At 29.8% G+C, this 23,009-nt stretch overlaps 4 protein-coding genes across 5 annotated transcripts; 1 reads left to right on the forward strand and 3 right to left on the reverse strand.

Annotated features, from left to right (window-relative positions):
* Nucleotides 1-112: 112 nt before the first annotated feature.
* On the reverse strand, nucleotides 113-1,163 carry LOC108552868 (chromosome stability protein 9; the record flags this gene model as incomplete). Its single annotated transcript, XM_017907549.1, has 5 exons — nucleotides 1,137-1,163; nucleotides 925-1,045; nucleotides 642-823; nucleotides 366-574; nucleotides 113-267 (listed from the first exon to the last, which is right to left on the reverse strand). Coding segments are annotated over exons 2-5 (655 nt in total), but the record flags the coding sequence as incomplete, so codon positions are not given.
* A 1,265-nt stretch (nucleotides 1,164-2,428) lies between these two features.
* On the reverse strand, nucleotides 2,429-4,134 carry LOC108552887 (superoxide dismutase [Cu-Zn], chloroplastic). The gene is made up of 4 exons (XM_017907569.1): nucleotides 4,022-4,134; nucleotides 3,262-3,325; nucleotides 2,980-3,192; nucleotides 2,429-2,860 (listed from the first exon to the last, which is right to left on the reverse strand). The coding sequence occupies exons 1-4, from the start codon at nucleotides 4,108-4,110 to the stop codon at nucleotides 2,606-2,608; spliced, it is 621 nt and encodes a 206-aa protein (XP_017763058.1). The 5' UTR covers nucleotides 4,111-4,134; the 3' UTR covers nucleotides 2,429-2,605.
* A 1,147-nt stretch (nucleotides 4,135-5,281) lies between these two features.
* LOC108552869 (WD repeat-containing protein 63) lies at nucleotides 5,282-10,602 on the reverse strand. The gene is made up of 13 exons (XM_017907550.1): nucleotides 10,350-10,602; nucleotides 9,886-10,091; nucleotides 9,333-9,771; nucleotides 8,797-9,110; nucleotides 8,463-8,711; nucleotides 8,229-8,391; nucleotides 7,788-8,128; nucleotides 7,353-7,653; nucleotides 7,015-7,243; nucleotides 6,393-6,693; nucleotides 5,969-6,145; nucleotides 5,569-5,901; nucleotides 5,282-5,494 (listed from the first exon to the last, which is right to left on the reverse strand). The coding sequence occupies exons 1-13, from the start codon at nucleotides 10,600-10,602 to the stop codon at nucleotides 5,282-5,284; spliced, it is 3,519 nt and encodes a 1,172-aa protein (XP_017763039.1).
* Nucleotides 10,603-12,185: 1,583 nt separating this feature from the next.
* On the forward strand, nucleotides 12,186-21,494 carry Nrx-IV (neurexin-4). 2 transcript variants are annotated; one of them, XM_017907614.1, is made up of 10 exons: nucleotides 12,186-12,336; nucleotides 12,793-12,885; nucleotides 15,212-15,408; nucleotides 16,976-17,117; nucleotides 17,462-17,832; nucleotides 17,908-18,246; nucleotides 18,323-19,127; nucleotides 19,211-19,516; nucleotides 19,861-20,487; nucleotides 20,612-21,494. In XM_017907614.1, exons 1-10 carry the CDS (start codon nucleotides 12,273-12,275, stop codon nucleotides 21,463-21,465), a joined length of 3,798 nt encoding a protein of 1,265 aa, XP_017763103.1. In that variant the 5' UTR covers nucleotides 12,186-12,272; the 3' UTR covers nucleotides 21,466-21,494. The 2 variants fall into 2 exon arrangements, with proteins under 2 accessions (XP_017763103.1, XP_017763104.1); XM_017907615.1 differs by lacking the exon at nucleotides 15,212-15,408 and adding an exon at nucleotides 15,992-16,188.
* The last annotated feature ends 1,515 nt before the right edge of the window (nucleotides 21,495-23,009 follow it).

The raw sequence follows: 23,009 nt of genomic DNA on the forward strand, positions 1-23,009 counted from the left end.
TAATCTAATTGCTACATCTAATTAAAATAGATTCAATTTTTTATGACTAAATATATTAAAAATACTTAAGATGTAACTATTATAATTTTATGTAGGATTTAAATATAAGTACGGTTCATGTTTGAAACTTCACGAGTATCAACTGATCGTACTGTTTGAGGAAAAGGAATACGAAAACCTTCTAGCATTCTCTTTTCTTTTCTTACATTAAGTGATTGATTTGACGTATTTGTACCACAGGACGAAAAGTATGAATTTGATGCAGTTCTATAAATAAAAAAGGTTTCTTAGTTATACATATTATTTTTATCTCTTTTAAATCTTTAATCTTCTTACTCTAATACCACGATATTATATATGCATACCTTATTTTTGGATTTCTTGGATTGTTAGATTTTATCGGTGTGGAAGCATCGCTTAAAGAATTTAATGTTCTATTCTGTATTTCAAAAGACATCAATTTTTTTTTTTGTTCTGTGTTTTCCATTTTTAGCTTTATATATTTATCTCTAATTACTTTCATGTTTTGAGTAAGGTTATAGTAGTGGGATTTTAATGTTTCGTATTTTTTGTCCTTAAATTTCGTTAAAAATTTATAATTTTTTTTAGTTGAATATATAAAGATTAAAAAAGAAACGTACGATTTCGTGAAAACGTTGTATCAAAATTTCCATTTGATTATTTTGAAAACCGCATATTTTATGTAATGATTCCAATGATTCATTCAATGGAGCAAAGAAATTTTCTACCCTTGATAATGATGGTTGTTGTAATTCTATAGAAAAGATATCCATCTGTTGACATTGAGGACACTGTTTTTCAGCTAAATAATAAAATAAAATATTTGTTCTTATGTTAAATAGCACAAACAATGTTTAATAATATTATTTTGCTTATTATGTTAGAGCTTTTTCTTATTATTGCCTTGTTGTATGCATCCCTGACAATATATATGACCACATTGAGTTAAACAAAATGGTTTTTTTCCTCTATATGTTGTAGAAGAACATTTGTTACAAATGTACATATCCATATTAGTGTTATGCTGTAAATATATAAAAGTTTTATTTACAAATAAATGAAACTAAGAATATAATAAATAGATGTTTTAATAAATCTTTTAACATAATCTTTACCTTTTAAAAATTGAATAAACAATATTTGTATTTTATGTTTGAAACGAATTCTTCGTATAGATAGTTTTTATAGTTAGTACTCCTTTTGTAATTTATAATCTAATTTTGTGCTGAATCGGTAACTTAGAAAATGATGTAAAAGAGAGAAATGTATTGTAGGTTAAAATATACGGAATTAAAAATTATTATTAATATAAATTATAAGTCAAATAAATAAAGGACTAATAAAAATTTTACTTTTTATAAAACTAACTGTTTCAAAGCAATTAAATTATATAAATTAAATATTGGTTAACGGAAAATTTTATTTTGCGATCAAAATTAACTGTCCTAATTGTATTAAATCCAACATTTAAGTGTCGAGTTAAACCATATGGAGATAACCTCTTGAAGTAAAACTATTCAGTTTGTAAACTTACACTTAACCGGTACACGTGATTGATTAAATACTGTATTATTTTAAGCTGATTACGCCGGTTTAACGTTTGTAAAAAGATATATAATTCCGAATAATCGAATAACCGTTGTTTTACAGATTTTACTTAATTATAATTGATTAATTGATTTTATTGATGGAAAATAAAATAAGAAAATGAGTATGCATAAACTTTCATGTTGTTCTGTATTCATAAATATGTTCTTAAATGCGTGATACAGAGAAATTTCAAATTGTCAAATTTACGTTCTTCGCTATAACAAATAATTTCTTGCTTATGACATTGTTATGAAATACTTTGAAATTTGAATTGAAATGCTTAAAGAATTTTCATCCATTTTACTCATAAAAGTAATATCGAAAGTATGAAGTTCAATTGCAAACATATTTATGAAAAAGCAATATTTTACAATTTGAGTAAATATTTCTTAAAGATTGTGTAAATTTGCAATGTGCAATTCAATTCAAATTAATACAAAATGAATATTCTGGATGAATATTACTGGCAACCATTGTCTTTGAATTAATGTGTAATAAGTTGAACTAGATTGAAACTTTTATTTTATTAATAATTTGAATTCTCATAAGGAATGAGATAAATTATAATGATAAATTATGGATAATATGACCATAAAAATTAAATTATAGGTGACTTATATATAGACATATAAAGATAAAACAAATTAAAAGTCTTCATTTGACAAACTTTAATACAATAATTGAGAATTAATATTCTTAAATTTTTGTTATATGTTAATGAGAATATTAATTCTGTAATAATGAAACATAGAATAAGATATTGTTTGATAGTTATATAGAATTAAATACTTTTATAGTGTAACAAAAATAAGTTTGCTTTTATTTTTAATTGTAGTATTCATTTTATTTAGCAAAAGACTAAAAAATTGTTATGTCAAAGTATTTATCTTGAACAGTTGTGCTTTTTAATATCATTTATAATTTTTAAGTATAACAAACTGGGATCTAATTGTGAACATATGAATCAAATAAAAGATCAAATTTTAATAGAAACTTATTGAGCCTGAATAATGCCACAAGCCCAACGATCTCCTGAATTTCCAGTGGTTGCAGAAAGCGTATGGTTCCCTTTTCCTAGATCATCTTCACCAGAATGAACAACTATTGCACGTCCAATGATGTTATTTTTTCCACTTAGAGAAATAATAAAATCTTGAATATTTATTTCTGCTTCTCCTCGCGCATTCGCTAAAATGTTACCTAGATCGCCAACATGCCTCACCGGACTATTTTGTCCACCGTGTGTAACCTAATGCAAAGAATATGTTATAATTATTAATTTCTTTTATAAATATCAATTAGCGTATTATATATCGAAAGTGGGTTGAATATTTTATTAAGGCTTTGCCATAAAAAATAGTAATTTACATTTTCAGGATTAAAATGTGGGCCGGTAGACGTACAACCGTCTCGTAAGTCTCCTTTTTCGTGTACATGGAAACCATGCAATCCTTGCGTAAGTCCGCACACTTTTCCTATTATTTGAATGGAATTATCTTCATTTTGAACGAAAACTAGTTCTCCCGTTACATTTCTCACTTTAGGGTTGTGTGGTTTTAAACGGACGGATAAGAAATTTTGCTATAAAATATAAATTTTGTAATATTACTTGACTTTATTTTGATAAAATTAATATGTTTGTGAACTTACCTCTGCAATGGCGGCAAATACAATACCAAGAAGCAGTACGATTATTCGATACATGATAAATGTCCTAAAAATGAGATTAAATTATTATACACAATTCAATGATGAAAATTAGCCTTATTATTAAATTACTATTAAAATATTAACATTTTTTTTATATTCAGTTATTATTAATTTCACAGGTGGCCATGAATTTATTCTTCTTTTATAAATTTCGACGTTAATAACACAAAGTCGATTAAGTATTAAAAATTCAGAACTTGATTTGATTTTACAACTTTTGAATTAGCGGTTCTTAATTTTCGGCGTAAAGGAACACTTTGGATTATAAGAAAATTTCGTAGAATACTAAAAATACCAAGCAGGTCTGTGTTGTAAATTACGCACTTGTTAATTCACTTTAAAGTTTGTTCAGGAATAGTTTTTTAACTAGTACACCGTTTTTATTATTTTACGGGCACTTGTTACAAGTTCACGGAGAAACAACGCTCTGAGAAATACTGGTTAAGATACACAGTACAAATTAACAATTATATTGAAATATTAATGGTATAAATTTATTATTTTTTATTTAAAATATTTAAAAATAAAAGTTAGGACAGATAACATTGCATTATAATAATCTACGATAGTAAAATTATTATTACATAAAGGTTAAGAATAAATTTCTGATACGCTGCGTAAAATGGTGATATATAAATGAACCATAAGCGAGGAACTTCTCAACCTTGAGGGATAAACGTAGAAAGTGAAAGGTACGTACCACATACAACCACTCGGAATCACGGATGCTAACTGGCTGAATGCTGGGTTAAAGCACTGCTTATATGTACGACAAAATATCTTTAACATATATCCCTACTTGTCGTTCTTGTCGAGTCGTTACAAACTACTACTTTGAAAACAATCATGCACCATTAAATCACATACTAACGCGATGGTTATCAAAGACGATGATAGATTCTGGACCTAGATTTCACTGAGATGAACGAGAATTATTCTTATATAGGATAGTTAGACACAGGTTAAACTAACATTTGAAGTTGAATATTAAAATAAGATATATGTATTTCTAATATTGTGACAGCTGAAATAAAATCAGTAATAAATCTTCCTTTGAGAATAGAGTTAATAACTTAGTGATAAATATTTTAATATGTTAATATACTTTCTTTTGTTTGTATGTATACATTTTAAGTACATTTAATTATTTGTTCAGGAACATATTTATTAAACGATATTTTTGAAAATCGGGGGTATACAGTGGTTTCTTTTCTGATGACTTCATTTATGTATAAACATGACATACGAATCATATAGGTTACATAATAAGGAAAATACTGGTGCTATTAGACAACTTTAAGAATTAAGCAATGTTCTCGCATTAAAAAACTGTAAGTTCATGGACAAATTTTCGAAACAACTTTCACTTAAATATATAATAAATTAAAAAACGAGAATATGTAAGTTCAAGTAAGATACAAGTTATCAATTGTTATAGATATTCTCTTAAATATTAAAGAAAGTATTTTATTTTCTTTAGTGTTTATAACTTGATTTTCTTAGTACCTAACAATTTTTAATTATTTTTTATTTTGTACAGAATAAATTTCATGCAATCTAATTTTTTGTAACAAATTTGAAGAACGTTTACGGAGTATATGATAGAAGGTAGGGACAATTACAGTGCAAACTGTTCTCTTTTGTCTGCTTAAATTCTTCTTACAACGAATACCGGATATTATATTTTCAGGACACTAATTGTCAGTTTACCGACGAATGTGAATCACCTGATTCCGATTCACCTACGCAGTAATGTTTTGCATAATTGAATTCATTACAGCTCTTTCTTTTTCTGACATCCTTCCTACAATTTGAAGTTTGAAGTGGAGCATACTTCATCTTTTATATTAATTTGCAATCGTTAATAATTAAACTTATTAAATTGGATGAATTGAAATTCAAATAAATTTTAAAGATATGTACTTATTTTTAGAACTATTTTGTTTCTCCTCTATATTACCTATGTGATTACACTGAATTTTTTCTTCGTCATACTCAATTTTCTTAACTCGATATCCATCGAATCGCGCATTATCTTCCCTTTCTTTAAAATGTTCTGCCAATTAAACGAATGTTGGAGCGGATTTTTCTGCAAATCGGATAATACTTTATTCTGCGTTTCCATGAAATGATAAATGATCTCTTCATTTGGGTCAATCATAGGATGAATATCCTGAAAATGAATTAAAAAAGGAAATATGAATGAAAACATCGTAATTAAAAATAATTTTTCTTTCTTCCACATACCATCACCTCTTGTTCAAGGATACTATCCTCTGCAGTAAGTGCTTCATCAATTTTTCCCGGCTGAGGTGGTAAGGAAATTCGTTTAGTTTCTGGCTGATGTTGAGGAAAGAAAAGACTTTTGGTATGCTCGAAAATGTTTTCTTGCATTTTTAATGTCTCCCGCAATCGCATTTTCTTCCTTTTTGCTTCCTGTCGCAATTTTAAAATAGGTTCACGTTGCTTTTCAAGATCATCTTTTCTTAAACCTTTCTTCTCCAAAATGACTTGCTGCATATGCTTTAACTCTCTTGCTTTCCATTTTTCGCGTGATTCTTTAATTATCTCCCATGATTTCTAAAATGTATTATTTTTATTATTTATTTATTTTTTTATCCGGGTAATTTGTCAAAATGAAACGTACCAAGCTTTTCCTCTTAGGCTCTACGAAAGTTTCAATTTCTACTGTTTTCGAGATAGTTCTTTTCCTTTCTTCCTGTTGTTTCTTCTCCTCTGCATCCTTTGTTAACTTTTGTTTCTCTTCAATATTCGTATAGTCTGTCTCTAACCATTTCTCTGTCCATTCTTTGCAGTTCTTTACCTGAAATTGGCGAGTATGCATTTCGAATTATGTACGCCTTCAAAAGTATCTTTTATCATCGATACTAAAAAAATTCTTGGGAGATAATAATGTATGGAACCGAAATAACAGAAAGAAGCGTACGAAAATAAAAATTCAGATTGGCTTAAAATCAATGTATAAAAACATCCATATCGAGAGCTGATGAGGTTTCGACTGAAGGGGTGACACGGACTACTGAGGATTATTTTAATTTCCATAAATTTACCCTTTTAACTTGCCGATCAATGAAGTTTGTTATCCACTCCATACAAACCGAGTCTGTTTTGAGATAAGCAGTAGGTGCCAGGAACATTCTTAAGATACCATTAAAATCGCAAAATCCTACACATTGAGTAGTCAAATATAAATCGTGAGTATATATTCCTGTAATTATGCGACCTGATAGGCTCTGCATGACGCATGGTTCTTCTGTTTTTACCATAAAATCCCATAATTCAACGGTACCATCTGTTCGTGTTAGGATTAATATTGTAGGACGAAAACTACCCCATGAAACAGCAGTGAATCTATAGAAAAGAAAGAAGACAGTGATTGCAATATTGTTATTACAAGAAAATAAATTTTTTTTAAATTATACTTATTGACTTTCACTTTACCTAATAATAAGGTAAGAATAAGATAAAGTAAATTTTTGACCCTAAATAGTTGATTAATCCATTGGTAATGAAATCCATTCAATTGTACTTTAGAGAAATATTCGTCGTTACTGTATGTATAAGATGTTTCAGAACTGCAGGTTTATCAAACAATGAATATTTTCAATACGATGGACAATCTCTTAGAAACAGATTTTATCTTTTAATATGACGATTTTATAAATAATATACCCGACATCTGATTTCTTCCACAATACAGGTACACCAACATCTTCCTTCCAAATGGCAAATATCTTTCCACCTATAGTAGCAATCCAACTTCCATCCTGTTTAGATCTAACGGAATGCGTTATGGGACCGTCGTGTACTTTTATACACCAGGACCAATGACATATTTCGGTATTAATAGTTACATCTGTTGTAAAATCATATCCTTCCCACGTGATGCAACCGAAATCACCTAACAATAATAAATAATCATTTGTCAATAAGAATGAAAATATTCGAATCAAGTTCTCGACATAATAAGTAATATTTATTTTCTTCCTTTTCTCAAAGATGTTTCCTACCTTCGACAGTGCCAACATATATTTTTGGTTGCATCACAAAATCAGACTTTTTTATTATATTTTTAAAAAACTTTCGAATAGTTATATCGGGTGTTGGCGGAGTAACATCCACGCATTCTTTTTTAAATTTCGGTACATACATGGTGATAGTAGTGATCACTACGTTACGACTTTCGTTTGGATGTTGAACTATCAGCATGTAAAAGGGCTTGAAAACACGATCTAGTACTTTAAATGGAGATATGGATTTTGTTAACGCATCGGGTCTCGTCGCTTGCCCTTTCTTTTTTGGCCGACTCTTCTTGAACGCCTGCCACCTTGCAAGAATTAGTAATATTCGATCAATCTAATAGTCATATTTTAACGGAAAGTAAGGTGAAACTCTTTAGAAATATCAAATGAAAGATAATTGATCAAATTTATTTAAAAGAGGACTAACTTTTCGTCCAATTTCAAGTTCCAGAAAGCGATCGTACCATCTTCACTCGCTGTAATAAATTGTGAAGATAAATCATTGATATTTGTGTCTTCCGGTAACGATACAATTCTGCCATTGGAATCCATCTGGTCATACGATGAAATCCATATAATCTGGGTCACAGCCGCCTTCTGGCTTTCCTTTAACGAGGACATCGCTGTAGGTCTGATTATAGACGTTCCAACTCCTTCCTGCATCCACGTAGTCAAACTCTTTATGGTAATCTTATGCTTTATTTGAGCGGCGGTGTATACAACAACCGCTTCTACTTTCTCGATTTTTCCAGGAATATGCCAGAGTACAACCTATAATTTTTAATAATTATTCAGAATTATTCGTAATGATATCTTTCTTCTTTTTTTTTCACGACACTCGTTCCCTGCTTTTCAGATTGTTAATACTTAATTGACCATTTGCGCAACCACCGATAACCAGATTTCCATCCAATGGATTTACGGCTACGGATGTTACTTCCCTTGGACATTCGAGTACCAATTTCGGTATCAAACAATCATTGAACGACCACACGAGAACGAAATTATTGTCATAAGCCTTTATGACCTACAAAAGTCCAGATATTTGAGGAAGAAAACATTTTTTTCTGATGTCATTAAGGACTGCTTCAGATTTACCTCTGCGTCTGATTTAGGTCCGATCAGATGTTGGCTTTTTGCATAGCTCGTGTAAGCAGCGAACGCTATTCCAGTCCACAATGGATGCCAGTAAAGGTCATTAATAACTTTATTAACTACGTGTTTTTCGTCGTGAAAACTCAGATGTTCCTCATAGCTTACAGGTATAGGCCATTGAGTGTCTCTTATATTCCTTACTAAATTGCCATAATCGTTGGTATAAATATCCCAGGTAGCGTTTAACAACAACTACAAACGTTATTTACTAAGCCATTGCAAATATCGCAGGTTCAAATGATGAGAGTTTTTTCAATTTAAAAAGCCATAAACCAACTTGATCGCACATGTAGTCCGTAAAATGCCTAAGGAAAATCTTTAAAGATTCCAATTTCTCCGACGTGAAACTTGCTAAGAACGAAGATGGATACGTATATTCGTATTGAACCCAACAGTTTGTTGGTATCAAAAGTTCCGTTTGAGTTTCCACGTCTCGAACAAATGGGGTAACTTGAGTCATGCAACATAACAGTTTATGTGTAATATTTTCAAAGGTTTGACGATCAGGAAGAAGCTCGATGTATCCATCTCTAGCATCTTTTACTTCTCTGTTCTCCAAATGGACTGGTACATTTAGTACATCAGCTGTACCTATCACCTAAAGTGAATAACTAAACGTTCACTAAGAGGAAGATGGTGAGTTATAATAAGAAGAACATCTCTTGCTTATTATAATTTTGTAAAATTTGCACTTTTGAAAGTTTCTTTTTATCGAAAAATGTCGTATTTTCTAGGTAAAAGCTTTCGTTTATCCTGCTACTGCTTATAAGGTACTCGTAGCACTTTCATCCATTTCCTTATTTTATTTTCTACTTTTTACCTCGATCTCTAAAAGTGGTCTGGTGTTCTTAACGATTGTCGTTTCGATCTCCGCGCTACTATTGAGATCTTGCCATGTCCCTAATGGCTTATAGACGGCAGTTCTCACTCGATTTTCATGTTCCTCCCTTTGCTTCTGGATATACTCGACTACCGCGTCCCGACCTTCTTCACTCAAGCATATGTAGAACTGACCTTCCTCAGTTAACGAGGGAACGTAACCGATCAGTATTTTCGAGTTTGGAAACTTGCGGATCTCCTCTTTTATGGGCAAGAAATCACTACTCTCTTCGTGGAGATCTATATTGTCTTCGATAATCTCTTTTCTGATATACACCCACGGATATTCAGTGCTAACATTTTCTCCTATAACACAGCCAACTACCTTTTGAGTCAGAGGCGATAAATTAATTCTTGCTATGCCTGGGGCACCCTGTACAAGAGAAATGTAAATCAATAAGTCGAATAAGACTGTGAATAACGATTGAAATTCTTTGGATTTTTGTAAATAAGGAAGTTGGAGATGGAATGTATGTTAGTGATTTACCAATGAAACGGTGTAACGAATTTCTTTTCGTGTATCGGGTACATAATCTTGCGAAGTAAGTCGTAAAATATCATTCGCTGATAGGCCAGAAGAGGAATAAGAATCTAGTTCGAAAATCGTCCTTCGCCTTTCTCTTAATGAACTCGTATCAAGCCGTACCGTCTCCTTTGCTTCTTTTTCCCAATCTATGGTGCCACTAGAGATTGCTTCGAAAAAAATGAACGTTTTTCATAATAATGCAAGAAAACGAGTTAAGATAAGATTTAAACTTGCATAATGTTATATGAAGAATATAAAGTATCGAAGCATCAGAGTTCACTATAAGTGTTAATCAAATAATAATACTAGTTACACGTTTTCCTTGAAAGCATAAAATACTCCGTTACATTTTGTAGATAAGAGGATATTCTAATACTACTATTCTAGGAATTAATTTATATCTTGTGACAAAATGAAAAACTAACACTTCTCGTCTTCTCCCCAGCCTTTTTCATATTTCGGTGCATATTCGTGTTCCGAATAATTGTCGACATAAATGGTACTTTCAACTAATGGCGTCGTGTCTTCTCCTTCGTTCTGATTTTTAATCTTTCTGTAATTTTTATTAGCTTCAACGTTTCGACCATGTTGTTCATTTTGTGCAATTTTGTCACTGCGTATAGACTGCTCATTTTGATCTTCTTTCTTCTCGGTATGAAGTAGAAGTTCATCAGCCATTTTGATCAAATTGACAGCGTGAAAGTAGTAACAAAATGATGTCAATAAGTTATTCACGAATGTAAATTAATAATATTTGGATATAAATATTTATTTAATTAATTACTTCAACTATCTACTTTCTATTAGATACCTAATGGTTGAATGGGATCATCATTAAAACTAATATTCAAATATAAAATCAAAGCAGTCACGTAAATGCTGTATAATTCACAATCTAAATATAACAAAAAAAAAATTCGAAACAATTAACATAAAAGACACATATGTTCGTGAACAAGGGGATCAAGAAATTTTGATCGAAAAGTTATTAATCTTTAAATTGCTGTAACTTCGTAAAAGAGAAATCTACCTTAATCAAGTTACGCTCATATTAAATCTTAAAGCCTCTATATGAACATACGTGAATAATCTGTTTTTGAAAATTTACTTACATTCAAAAATAAGCAGTAACTTTTTCTTAAAAACTTTGATAAGTTCAAATGATACTATGGACCTTAATAATTATTTATGAAAAATGTGTAATTTTCCGTTATCGTTTTATCGCAGATTGAATGTACGTCACGAGTACATCACTTTTGTATATGTTTAGTGTATATACGAGTTAAGAATACCTTAGTGTATTTAATATCGTGTATTTCCTCCTTTACTGACTTATTTCTTGGCATCTCTATATATCTCTTAGCATTAATGTTGCGTATTCGAGCATCATCACATTCTTCAAAGCATATTTCCCAGTTAAGGTAATGTTGCGTTTGAAAGACTTTTGAAATTAGAAGAACTAGAAAATTCAGTTCAATGTACAAAATAGTAACTTTAAGAGAACCGAATTCAGTTGGCTTAACCACACATTGGTAAAGTAGGGAAACACGCACAAGTATATTTGGCGGTTGATAAAGTACGGATTACATGAACGAATCGAATCGTTTTGAAACCAACCAACTCTCATTTGTACCTCTAGAACCTATTCTATACTTCGTGGAACAAATGCAGACGATATTATAAATTTTCTTTTATAATTTAACTAAGCGTTAACTAACCAAGTACAACAAAGACCTATGTTGTATAAAACATATAGAAGACCTATGTTTTATGTAACTACATATCACATATTCTAAAATTTTGATTGTATAGAAACTCGAAGGTTTTGTGAAAGCAAACTTACACTTCATTTGTAAATACACTTGCTGTGATATCGCTAACTTTATCGTCTGTTCATAACTTGCTGTAGCATGTTTAAATTATAAAATTATTAAATATATATATATATTTAAGAAGTACAACTTCTATAAATATTTTTTTCAAAAAATTCTTACGTTATAGAAATAATAAATTTCGTATATCATCAAACTGTAATAATGTCAATTCTATTTTGAATCATATGAATTTCAATTATACTAATTTATATTGATATATTTGAATATTATTTTTCGAACAATTAAATTTTCATTGAAATATTTTTGATATAATAAAATCTGAATCACTTTAAATAATTAATATTGTTAAACGTGGTTTTATTTATATTTATTTACGGTTATGAGAAAGTGAGTAAGGCTTCTCGTTGTGTGTGTAAGAGTAATACAACTGGTGAGAATCGGTAACAGTTTCAACGACGCATCCCGCTTAGGAATAGCTTGTCGTATGTTGCTCTCTAAAAGGGCAATGATACGATGAATACTATCAGGTGTTTTGTGTTTGTGTTTGCAGTTGCGAGTAACTCATTTACTTCTGCATGTAAGTATATTTTATTATTACATAAGATTTTTCGTTGAAGCAAATAATTTTGTCGAGATGATTTCATGTAGCCAAGCCCACTTTACAACATGGCGTACTAGAATTAATGTATGACAAGCTTACTTAAAACGAATAAATTTTCACTATATGCTAACGCTAATGCGTGCCTTAATAAACAATTAAAAACTTGAAATTTTTTATAACTTACGTACTACAATCATATATTATTTTTCTAGAATGTACGAATATATGTTATTAAATAAACATGATATTTTATACTGATTACATAAAATAAAAATCTTTAATCCTTTTATTGAATCGATAGATATTTTATATTATATAAAATGATAGAATCATCTTCAATTTACAATTACTAAGAAATTACTTTCTTGATATTAGATATTTTAAAGATATAATGTAAATTATATTATTAACTTGAATCTAATTTTCAATTAGATGATGAATGTAACGAACCACTTTTGGACAGAGCTCACTTAACAGCCACAACATCATTGCCTAACAGGAATCCAAAGAATGCTAGACTCAATGGTAAAGTTTCATTAATTTCTTATGAATTATATATTGCACTTCTCTTAGGTATTTATTCAGTAACATTCTTTATGTTATTTTCTTGTACAAGTATGGAAATATTTAATAATTTGTAGTTTGTTGCTTGCTGTCTATATATTACATTTTGAAGAAGTATGTGATAATGTATTCCTGTTACTAAGATTGCTTTTCTACATCTAGATTTATAATTTAATTTAACAATAATGCAGGTTGTGTATTATCTGTATATTATATATATTTTGCTCTTATATTAAGCCACAGAGACTTTTAGATTAAAAGGTGTAAATTAAAGAAATATTGTTCTCATCAACACCTACATGTCTCATCCAATTAAAAGAACTTTAGGTTTAAATTAGGTAAACTGAATTCACTGACTCACTGCCCAGTTATTCTGTACATCTGATTTCTTTCTTTGTAATAAATATTTCTTTCACATACATAATTTAACAATTATATCAATAAATAAAAATAAATATTTTCAATTAATAAAAAAGTAATACAATGTCTTGTCTATTTGCTTCAGGTGGATGCTAAAGAGTAGCCTGGTTATTTAAAAGACAAGATACTTTAACAATTGGGGTTTAACAAAAAGAAGGAAATCATATTTTATAAAACATTAACTTATTAATAGATAAATATTAAAGTTAGTACTAGAAACATGTTTCAAAGCATTCGGTGGGCATTCAATTGGAAGGAATGGAATCCCAGTGAAAAGGACTTTGCTTATGCAATCTCTTGCATTCAGTTAGAAGAAAAAGAGAGACTAGGCAGATTTGTGTTTCGTAAAGATGTTAGGGCTTCTCTTGTAGGTAGATTACTGATGAGAAAATTTGTTTGTGATTATGGACATATTCCATATTCAGATATAATATTTACAAGAGATGCAAATAATAAACCTATTTTAAAAAATGTTTCTTTGAATTTAAGCTTTAATGTATCTCATCATGGTAATTATACAGTTTTGGCAGGTGAAACAAGGAATGTAAAATTAGGGGTTGATATAATGAAACTTGAGTATACCGGTGGTAAAGACTTGTCCGAATTTTTCCGTATAATGAATCGAAATTTTTCACGTTCGGAATGGGAAGAGATAAAGAATTTGTCTCTGAATGAATTTGCACAAATTAGTATGTTTTGTAGGCATTGGGCATTAAAAGAAAGCTATTTGAAAGCTATAGGTGTAGGCATTATCACTGATCTTGGAGCAATCATTTTTAAAACTAATTCGGAACTTTCGGAAAACTCTGTTACGACCGATACAGATTTATACATAAACGATACAAAACAAGAGTGGCTGTTTGAAGAAACATTGTTGAATTCGCAACATTGTATTGCCATAGCATTACAAGAAAATGAAAAAACACCGAAATCGCAAAGGAGTATGTTTGACATAATAAGTAGTAATAAACTTTTAGCAAACACTGTCCCATTGTTTCCACAAGATCTCGAGTATACACAGAAATACTTTAAGAAAGAGGAAAATTCGTATCTTTAAAATTCCATATATTGTTATATTACTTTCCATGAGTAATTTATTTATAACTTAAATATATAATTATATGTGTAATTTATACATATAAATACATGTATAATTTACATGAATAATTTATGTATATGTAACATAGATGTACAGATATAACGTCTTTATTCAGTCAGTGGATCAAATAAAGATAGTTAAAAATAAGCGTACAAATTTTATTTTACCTTATAAAATATTCAATGTTGTTAGAATTATAATTCATAGTTTCATAGTAATTCATAGATTATTTATAAAATTTTTATATTCGAAAATTTTAATTAATAATATTTAAATTTAAATCTGAAATTTCAGAAATTTGATATTTTGAATAAAAATACAATTTTGATATAATTTTGTAATATAAAGATAAACTTGAGGGTTATAAGAAATACACAAATAATTTTAAATTCATTTATTTTATGTGCATACAATACACGAACCTGTTACTTTTATACATTTCCTCTCTTTTGCTTGGGAAAGGGAGTTTCCTATAAATAACATATAACATCGTATTTTTCGACTTCCGTACACGTATTTCTTTCAAAAAGTATTGCTCCAATTATTTTAATATATTTTCATGAGTGCAACTTAAGTATTACAAAATTTATTTTTTCAGCCATAAATAAATATAATCGATTATTATCTTTATTACATTATAGTTATTTTAAGTTCTTTACGCGATAATTGCGGTAGTATTTAATTCTGGAATAGCTCTATCTTGTTTAAGTATGATTGCTTCCTTAAGTTCATTTTGAGTTGCATGCATGCGTATATGTTGTGGCGTAGGCGGAAACGCATGGACGGCTAGCAGCTCAGACTTTGGTCAGTACCTTATTGTCGACCTGGGTCAAGTAATGAACGTCACCGCTGCGGCGACCCAGGGACGAGCAGTACAAAATGAGTATGTTATGGAATATGGTATCAGTTATGGTACAAATGGCCTGGACTACGTTGATTTCAAAGAAGAAGATGGTAATGTTAAGGTAAACTGATCTTATACAACTTTTGAATCAGTGTCTGTGCTAACATAGCCATAATCCATGAGAAGATTTATCAATAAGGTATATTGGATTTAGTAACTAATAAAAACTAATAATGACTAATAAAAATTTGTTGCACTGTAATAATACAAAAGTTATGGCTGGAGTTTAAAAGTCTTCTACTATATGAAGTACCTTTGGCATGAATAAAATAACAAATGAATTTTTATAATATTGTATTGTAAGGACATCTAAGTAGGTAGGTATTATTTGCATGTTAACACAAACGTATACTGATAGAATGCTTTCTCATTCATAGGCATAAATGTACACTGCGTAAATCTTTTCTACGCATTAGATATATTTTATAGTTCCACAATCACTTTCTAAATTATGTAAATATCAAGATAGGAAAGTAGAACTATTATGTATTAGAAATAAACAAAATACGTTTATTGAAATCAAAATAAATGATAATCATTATTTTATCATTTTCAAAAAACTCATAACATTTTCTACCTCTTACTCATCTGCTTTGCTTCTACTCTTTTTCTTTTACACATGGACATGGGGCTGGGCTTTGCAGGAGGTTCTACGTGGTCACCAGAGCTTAGCAGTTATGATCAACATCTTACTGTGGAACTGTGGGACAGATATGAGATACGCAGCATTGCTACACGAGGTCGTGCTCATACTAATGAATATGTGACAGAGTACATTGTCCAATACTCTGATGATGGTCAAGCCTGGGCCAGTTATGAAAGCCAGTATGGTGTAGATGAGGTATTAATAGAGATACTGATTATAAAAAAACGTAGAACTTTTCTGTACAAAATCATTTACTTCTTTTTCTTCAAAATGATACATATATAACAGTATTGTACATATGTAACATATTTTAGATATTGTACATATCAACATATTTTTATCTTTTTAAACAAAATATTATTTATTGGTGGAGGCACTGGGAACTATAATTCTGCCTTCTTATTGTAATAATTTTTAAATTTTACATAATAGTTATTATTAGAATCCAACATTTCAGCCAAGTAATAAAAAAATATAATTTAAAAAATTTGAAATAGTTTCTCAAATATCATGGCTTACACGAAATTTCTTTCTTCACTTCATGAGAATTCTTTACATACTCTCGAATTTTTCATACACTGTACATTGACAATTTCTTTAATAACTTACAACTTTTATTTTAACTGATACATTTCAATAGAATGTTAAACATTTGCTTTTATGCTTTTGCACTTATAATTAACAATGCTATACTAACATACCTATACATAAAAGCATGCAAAGTGTCTATATCAATTTATATTTAATTTACTCCTATTTATTTTTATGCATTACAATTTTAGACATTGATGTTTTACTGAAAACAAACATATAACTAACTAATGGACTATATAAGTGTTACTAAAAAGTACAAAAGTTCTAATATAACATATAAAAACATATTCAGTCTTATTTTTGAAACAATCAAAATAAATTTAACAAAGATTATACGGTATTATCAGCTAAAAAAGAAGAGAACATTTATTGTATCTGCTTTTTGTAGATGTTTAAGGGTAACATAGATGGTGATACTATAAAACTTAATAAATTCGAAGTCCCGATTATTGCACAATGGATTAGAATAAACCCAACCCGATGGCGGGATAGAATATCGTTAAGACTAGAACTATATGGATGTGGCTATGGTAGGTAACAATATATTTTTGGCAAAAGTTGTGAATTCTATTAAAGAAAATTAGGCATCTTTAAAAATTTTAGAAAACTAATTATGGAGTTGTATAAAACGGTTTTCTCACGTTAATATGAAAATCTTGCTTACAAATTAGAAATTAAAATTTTCCGAGAAAATTAAAGTTTTCGTAATTGATGAAACAGTAGAATTCTAACTGAATGTTATCTTACTTTTCTAAATTTTTTAAAATTTTCTTTTAAGTAAAATATTCTAAGAATGACTAAGTTTCAACTTTTCAAATTGAATATTCACTATTAATGTATCAAATTCTTCAGCTATTTAATTTTTTCTTTGTAGTGTCCAACGTCCTTTCCTTCAATGGTTCATCTCTTTTACGATATGATTTATTAAGAGAACCAATAGAAACTGATAGACATTTTATACGCTTCCGGTTTAAAACAAATAATGCCGATGGTATTTTAATGTACTCTCGCGGAACACAAGGAGATTACATAGCTTTGCAATTAAGAGATAATAGAATGATATTGAATATTGATCTTGGATCTGGTATTATGTCAAGTTTTTCCGTCGGTAGCCTTTTAGATGACAATATGTGGCATGATGTTCTGATATCGCGTAACAGGAAAAATATTTCATTCTCTGTAGATAGAGTATTAATTAAGGGAAGAATAAAAGGAGAGTTTCATAGACTGGATTTAAATAGAGCAGTAAGTAATTCAATAATATATAATATTCCTTATCTTTTAACATGCGATATTAATTAATTTAAAAACGTTTATCAGCTTTATATAGGTGGTGTACCTAACAAACAAGATGGATTAGTAGTCAATCAAAATTTTACAGGGTGTATAGAAAACTTTTATTTAAATGCAACTAGTATTATTCAAGATTTAAAGGAAACAGAAGTTACTGGCGAAAATCTGAGATATTACAAAGTGAATACGCTTTATAACTGTCCAGAACCACCTATAATCCCAGTCACATTTTTAACTCATGGCTCGTATGCCAGGCTTAAAGGATATGAAGGAATATCTTCATTGAACGCTTCTCTCACGTTTCGTACGTACGAAGATAGGGGAATTATTTTGTATCATCAATTTACCTCTCCGGGTTACGTAAAGGTTCGTAAATTTATTTTTAAAAATACATTATTTTATCAATCATATTAATAATGTTGTACATCGTGCATATCTATAGCTATTTTTAGAAGATGGTAAGTTAAAAGTTGATGTTCAAACGAAAGGAAGCCCTCAAGTAATTTTGGACAACTTTGATGAAAAGTTTAATGATGGCAAATGGCACCAGGTTATTTTAACAATTTCGAAAAATAGCCTTGTTTTAAACGTTGATAGAACGCCTATGAGAACCAAACGTATGTTAGAAATAATTACGGGACCGGTTTATATGATCGGTGGAATGATAGGAATAGAGAGCAACCGCGGTTTTGTTGGTTGTATGCGAATGATTAGTATTGATGGCAATTACAAGTTACCAACTGATTGGAAGGTGGAGGAATATTGTTGTAAAAACGAAATTGTTTTCGATGCATGTCAAATGATGGATCGTTGTAATCCAAATCCATGCAAACATTCTGGCGTGTGCCGTCAAAATTCTGATGAATTCTTCTGTGATTGTGCCAATACAGGATATACAGGAGCAGTGTGCCACACTTCTTTGAATCCTCTTTCATGTGAAGCATATAAGAATATAAACTCAGTTAATCAACGAGCAGATATCAAAATAGATGTTGATGGGAGTGGGCCTTTGAAACCATTTCCGGTAGTTTGCGAATTTTATACAGATGGACGTGTAATAACTATATTGCGACATAATAATGAACGTATGACACCTGTGGATGGGTTCCAAGAACCAGGTAGCTTTGTTCAAGATATTATATACGATGCAGACATGGACCAAATCGAAGCTTTTCTTAATCGATCTACGAATTGTAGACAAAGAATTAGTTACGAATGCGCACATTCTAAGTTGTTCAATTCTCCGGGTAAATATCTATTAATAAACTTAAATTAAAACGATTTTCGTCAGAAATTATATTTTTTGTGATTAATATTTTTGTAATTTTAGTACCACAAGCAGATAATTTCAGACCAAATTCATGGTGGGTCAGTAGAAATAATCAAAAAATGGATTACTGGGGCGGCGCATTACCAGGTTCACGTAAATGCGAATGTGGTATACTTGGAAATTGCGCGGATCCTACTAAATGGTGCAATTGTGATTCTGATTTGGATGGTTTCCTCGAAGATAGTGGAGATATCACTGAGAAAGAGTATCTCCCAGTTAAACAATTACGATTCGGTGACACTGGTACACCAGTTGACGAAAAAGAAGGTCGATATACACTTGGACCTCTTATTTGCGAGGGAGACGGTAAGTTTGGAACCTTTTCTTAACATTATGCATGTAAATGAGGAAATTTAATTTATTTTAAATTGTTTATAAGGTTCTGATTTACCTTGGTTGACTACCAAGGTAAGGTCAGGTAAGATACGACGTCCTTTAATGTAGTTATAAGATCATTTGTAAATATGCAAACTTGTATTGTATTTTTGTAATTATTAATAGGTACTGTAATATAATAGTAGTTAGTATTACTTAACTATTAATTCTCATTCATGCTTATTGTACTTTTTAAACATTCGTAGTTACTTCTGTTTATTCAAATAAAAGTATTCCATTTTGATAAAATAATAAAACATTTCGTTTTATTGTAGATTTATTCAAGAATGTCATAACATTCCGCATTGTTGATGCTACCATCAACCTACCAACCTTTGATATTGGTCATAGCGGTGATATTTATTTTGAATTCAAAACGACCATTGAAAATGCTGTTATAATCCATAGCAAAGGTCCCACAGATTACATAAAGATCTCTATAAATAGTGGAAATCAAATTCAGTTCCAATATTTAGCTGGTGGTGGTCCACTTACTGTCAGTGTACAAACCTCATACAGATTAGCCGATAATCGATGGCATTCCGTATCAGTTGAAAGGAATCGTAAAGAAGCTAGAATTGTAGTCGACGGTGCATTAAAGAACGAAGTAAGGGAACCACCAGGACCAGTGCGAGCACTCCATCTCACTTCAGAATTTGTAGTTGGTGCCTCAACAGATTATAGAGATGGTTATGTGGGATGCATCAGAGCATTCCTTTTGAATGGTCAATTGCAGGATTTGAGAAGTTATGCTCGTCAAGGTTTATATGGAATTTCTGAAGGATGCATGGGTAAATGTGAGAGTAATCCGTGCCTTAATAATGGCACATGTCACGAAAGATATGATGGATATTCTTGCGATTGTCGATGGACTGCATTTAAAGGTCCAATTTGTGCAGATGGTATGTTTTCTTCTTTTCCTAATTAAAAAAATGTAAATTTTTTAAATTGCTGTTATCTATTTTAAATAATTTTAAAATTATTAAGCATTATATTCAATGATATTTGATGTTAAATTTGTTACAGAAATTGGTGTAAATATGCGTCCAAGTTCTTTGATAAAGTACGATTTCATGGGTAGTTGGCGTTCGACGATCTCTGAAAAAATCAGAGTTGGTTTTATAACGACAAATCCTAAAGGATTTTTGCTTGGTTTATTTTCAAATATCTCTGGAGAATATATGACAATTATGGTCTCAAACAGTGGCCATTTACGTGTTGTTTTCGATTTTGGTTTTGAACGACAAGAAGTCATTTTTCCCAATAAACATTTTGGTTTAGGGCAGTATCATGATGTCAGAATAAGCAGAAAGAATTCAGGAGCAACACTCGTGTTACAAGTTGATAATTACGAACCGAAAGAGTTTTATTTCAACATTAAAACTTCTGCCGATGCACAATTTAATAATATTCAATATATGTATATTGGAAGAAATGAATCCATGACAGAAGGTTTTGCTGGCTGCATATCTAGAGTAGAATTTGACGATATTTATCCTCTGAAATTACTATTTCAAGAAGATGGACCTGGAAATGTTCGTTCCGTCGGAACTCCACTCACAGAAGATTTCTGTGGTGTAGAACCGATTACACATCCACCGGATATTATAGAAACTCGTCCACCACCACAGGTGGACGAAGAAAAAGTTCGAGCTGCATACAACGAAACCGATACCGCAATTTTAGGAAGCGTATTAGCTGTTATTATTATAGCATTAGTTATAATGGCGGTACTTATAGGAAGATACATGTCGAGACATAAAGGTGAATATTTAACACAAGAAGATAAGGGTGCTGAAATAGCATTGGATCCTGATTCAGCAGTAGTTAATTCTGCCACTGGCCATCAAGTTCAAAAGAAAAAAGAATGGTTTATTTAAGTATGAAATTAAATATATCGCTATGTCAACGCTAGAATATGTATAGATAAAACTATGCTTATAAGTGCACTTTGAAGTGTCATAATGGAAAAATTTTATAGGAAGGATAAGAAGAAATTCCATTCAACTATTTCGAGTTAATAACAATTGTATAAAATGGTTGCAGAGACTGGTAAACTTAACTAATTAACATAAACAAATTTAACAACTCTCTCGTAATAAGGAAAATACCAAACTGGTAAAGAAGACATTGAAGTTTCCCTTAAAGAATAAGACACTGAATATTTTTTTTTTTTATTTCATACACTTTCGTCGTAGTACAATACATTATTATCACAGAAAATAATATAAAGTATAATGTACGATTAAGTTTAAATATTATGTTAAACAAATTTAAACATGTAGAAATATTTCATTTATATTAGTGTTTTACGTTTTAAGGTAAAAAATCCTCATTATATTTGTATTTTCTGTATCAAGATTTATTTTGAAATTCTTATTATTAGTGTGAATTATCGTATTGCTAGTGAAAAGAGATAGTAAAAAATTGTTCTAATTACAGACTGTTATTACTTTAGATCATGAGGTGCATAAATATTTATTATGTATAATGGAATTTAGATGGAACATCACGTCAGGATACCACTATGTTAAATACTTGTTTGTTTCACGTTTAATTAATTTAAGAATGAGAACAGTTACTCGTTTTTTTTCTTACTCTTATATCTGAATCTTTACTTATTAATATTAATCATAAAGTAGCTAATAATCAATTAATTTCGAAACACATTCTTAGAAAAGCTATTGGCTATTCTATTTTTCTATCAAAAATAAAATAAAATTATTTGTACATATATAAAATACTTCTAAACCTTCAGACATTCTATTACTTTTAAAGTACTTTTTACTTTTTCTTCATGAAAAGTATGTTCTCAGCATTATTTGTAATGCTTACCGTCCAAAGTGCATTTTAATTTTTTTTTATATTTATTTTATTTACATTTGTTTATTATGTATTACAGATATTTTATTTCTTTCATGAATTGTAATAATCCAAATTCTGTACTGTAACTTAATATTAGTGTAGTGTCAACTAATAATCTGTACTAATATACTGTACATGTAACAGTAAGAGTGTGCTGTACATACATCATTTTTATACAAAGAAAATGTTTTACTGTAATAATACGCCAGTGTATATTTTATATACTGTATTTAGCAGAACGCATGTGCTGCTCAATAAAGAAAAAAAAATTGTAATTATGATTTTGTAACAATGAGTCCTTGAAATAAAACTAGTTATCTGAAACATCTAGTTTATAATATTAAAAATTTTGTAGTGTTGCCGTAAACATGTCATACGCTTAATTTTACGTTTTCGGATAATATATTAAACAGTTAACAGTAATAAAACATGTACTCTTTTTGAAAAATATTTCGATTTTGTTAGTGAAATATTTAAAATGTAACAATTAACAGAAATATATTGTATATAGTAATAGAATTACATTTTTAAATTGAAATTATAGAAATATAAATGTAAG

This window comes from Eufriesea mexicana, unplaced genomic scaffold (assembly GCF_001483705.2).
Source record: "Eufriesea mexicana isolate 0111107269 unplaced genomic scaffold, ASM148370v2 scaffold8420, whole genome shotgun sequence".
Classification (NCBI taxonomy): domain Eukaryota; kingdom Metazoa; phylum Arthropoda; class Insecta; order Hymenoptera; family Apidae; genus Eufriesea; species Eufriesea mexicana.

Bases quoted from the DNA above. Each gene is read 5' to 3' on its own strand.
- LOC108552869 (XM_017907550.1), bottom strand. From the start codon at position 10,602: ATGGCTGATGAACTTCTACTTCATACCGAGAAGAAAGAAGATCAAAAT. The intron at 10,092-10,349 runs GTTAGTTTTTCA...TTTTTTTCGAAG, and splicing joins CTGGGGAGAAGACGAGAAGT to CAATCTCTAGTGGCACCATA. The intron at 9,772-9,885 runs GTAAATCACTAA...TCTCTTGTACAG, and splicing joins TTCGTTACACCGTTTCATTG to GGTGCCCCAGGCATAGCAAG.
- LOC108552887 (XM_017907569.1), bottom strand. From the start codon at position 4,110: ATGTTAAAGATATTTTGTCGTACATATAAGCAGTGCTTTAACCCAGCA. The intron at 3,193-3,261 runs GTAAGTTCACAA...TATATTTTATAG, and splicing joins TATTTGCCGCCATTGCAGAG to CAAAATTTCTTATCCGTCCG. The intron at 2,861-2,979 runs GTAAATTACTAT...TCTTTGCATTAG, and splicing joins CACATTTTAATCCTGAAAAT to GTTACACACGGTGGACAAAA.
- Nrx-IV (XM_017907614.1), top strand. From the start codon at position 12,273: ATGAATACTATCAGGTGTTTTGTGTTTGTGTTTGCAGTTGCGAGTAAC. The intron at 18,247-18,322 runs GTTCGTAAATTT...GCATATCTATAG, and splicing joins CCTCTCCGGGTTACGTAAAG to CTATTTTTAGAAGATGGTAA. The intron at 19,128-19,210 runs GTAAATATCTAT...TTGTAATTTTAG, and splicing joins TAAGTTGTTCAATTCTCCGG to TACCACAAGCAGATAATTTC.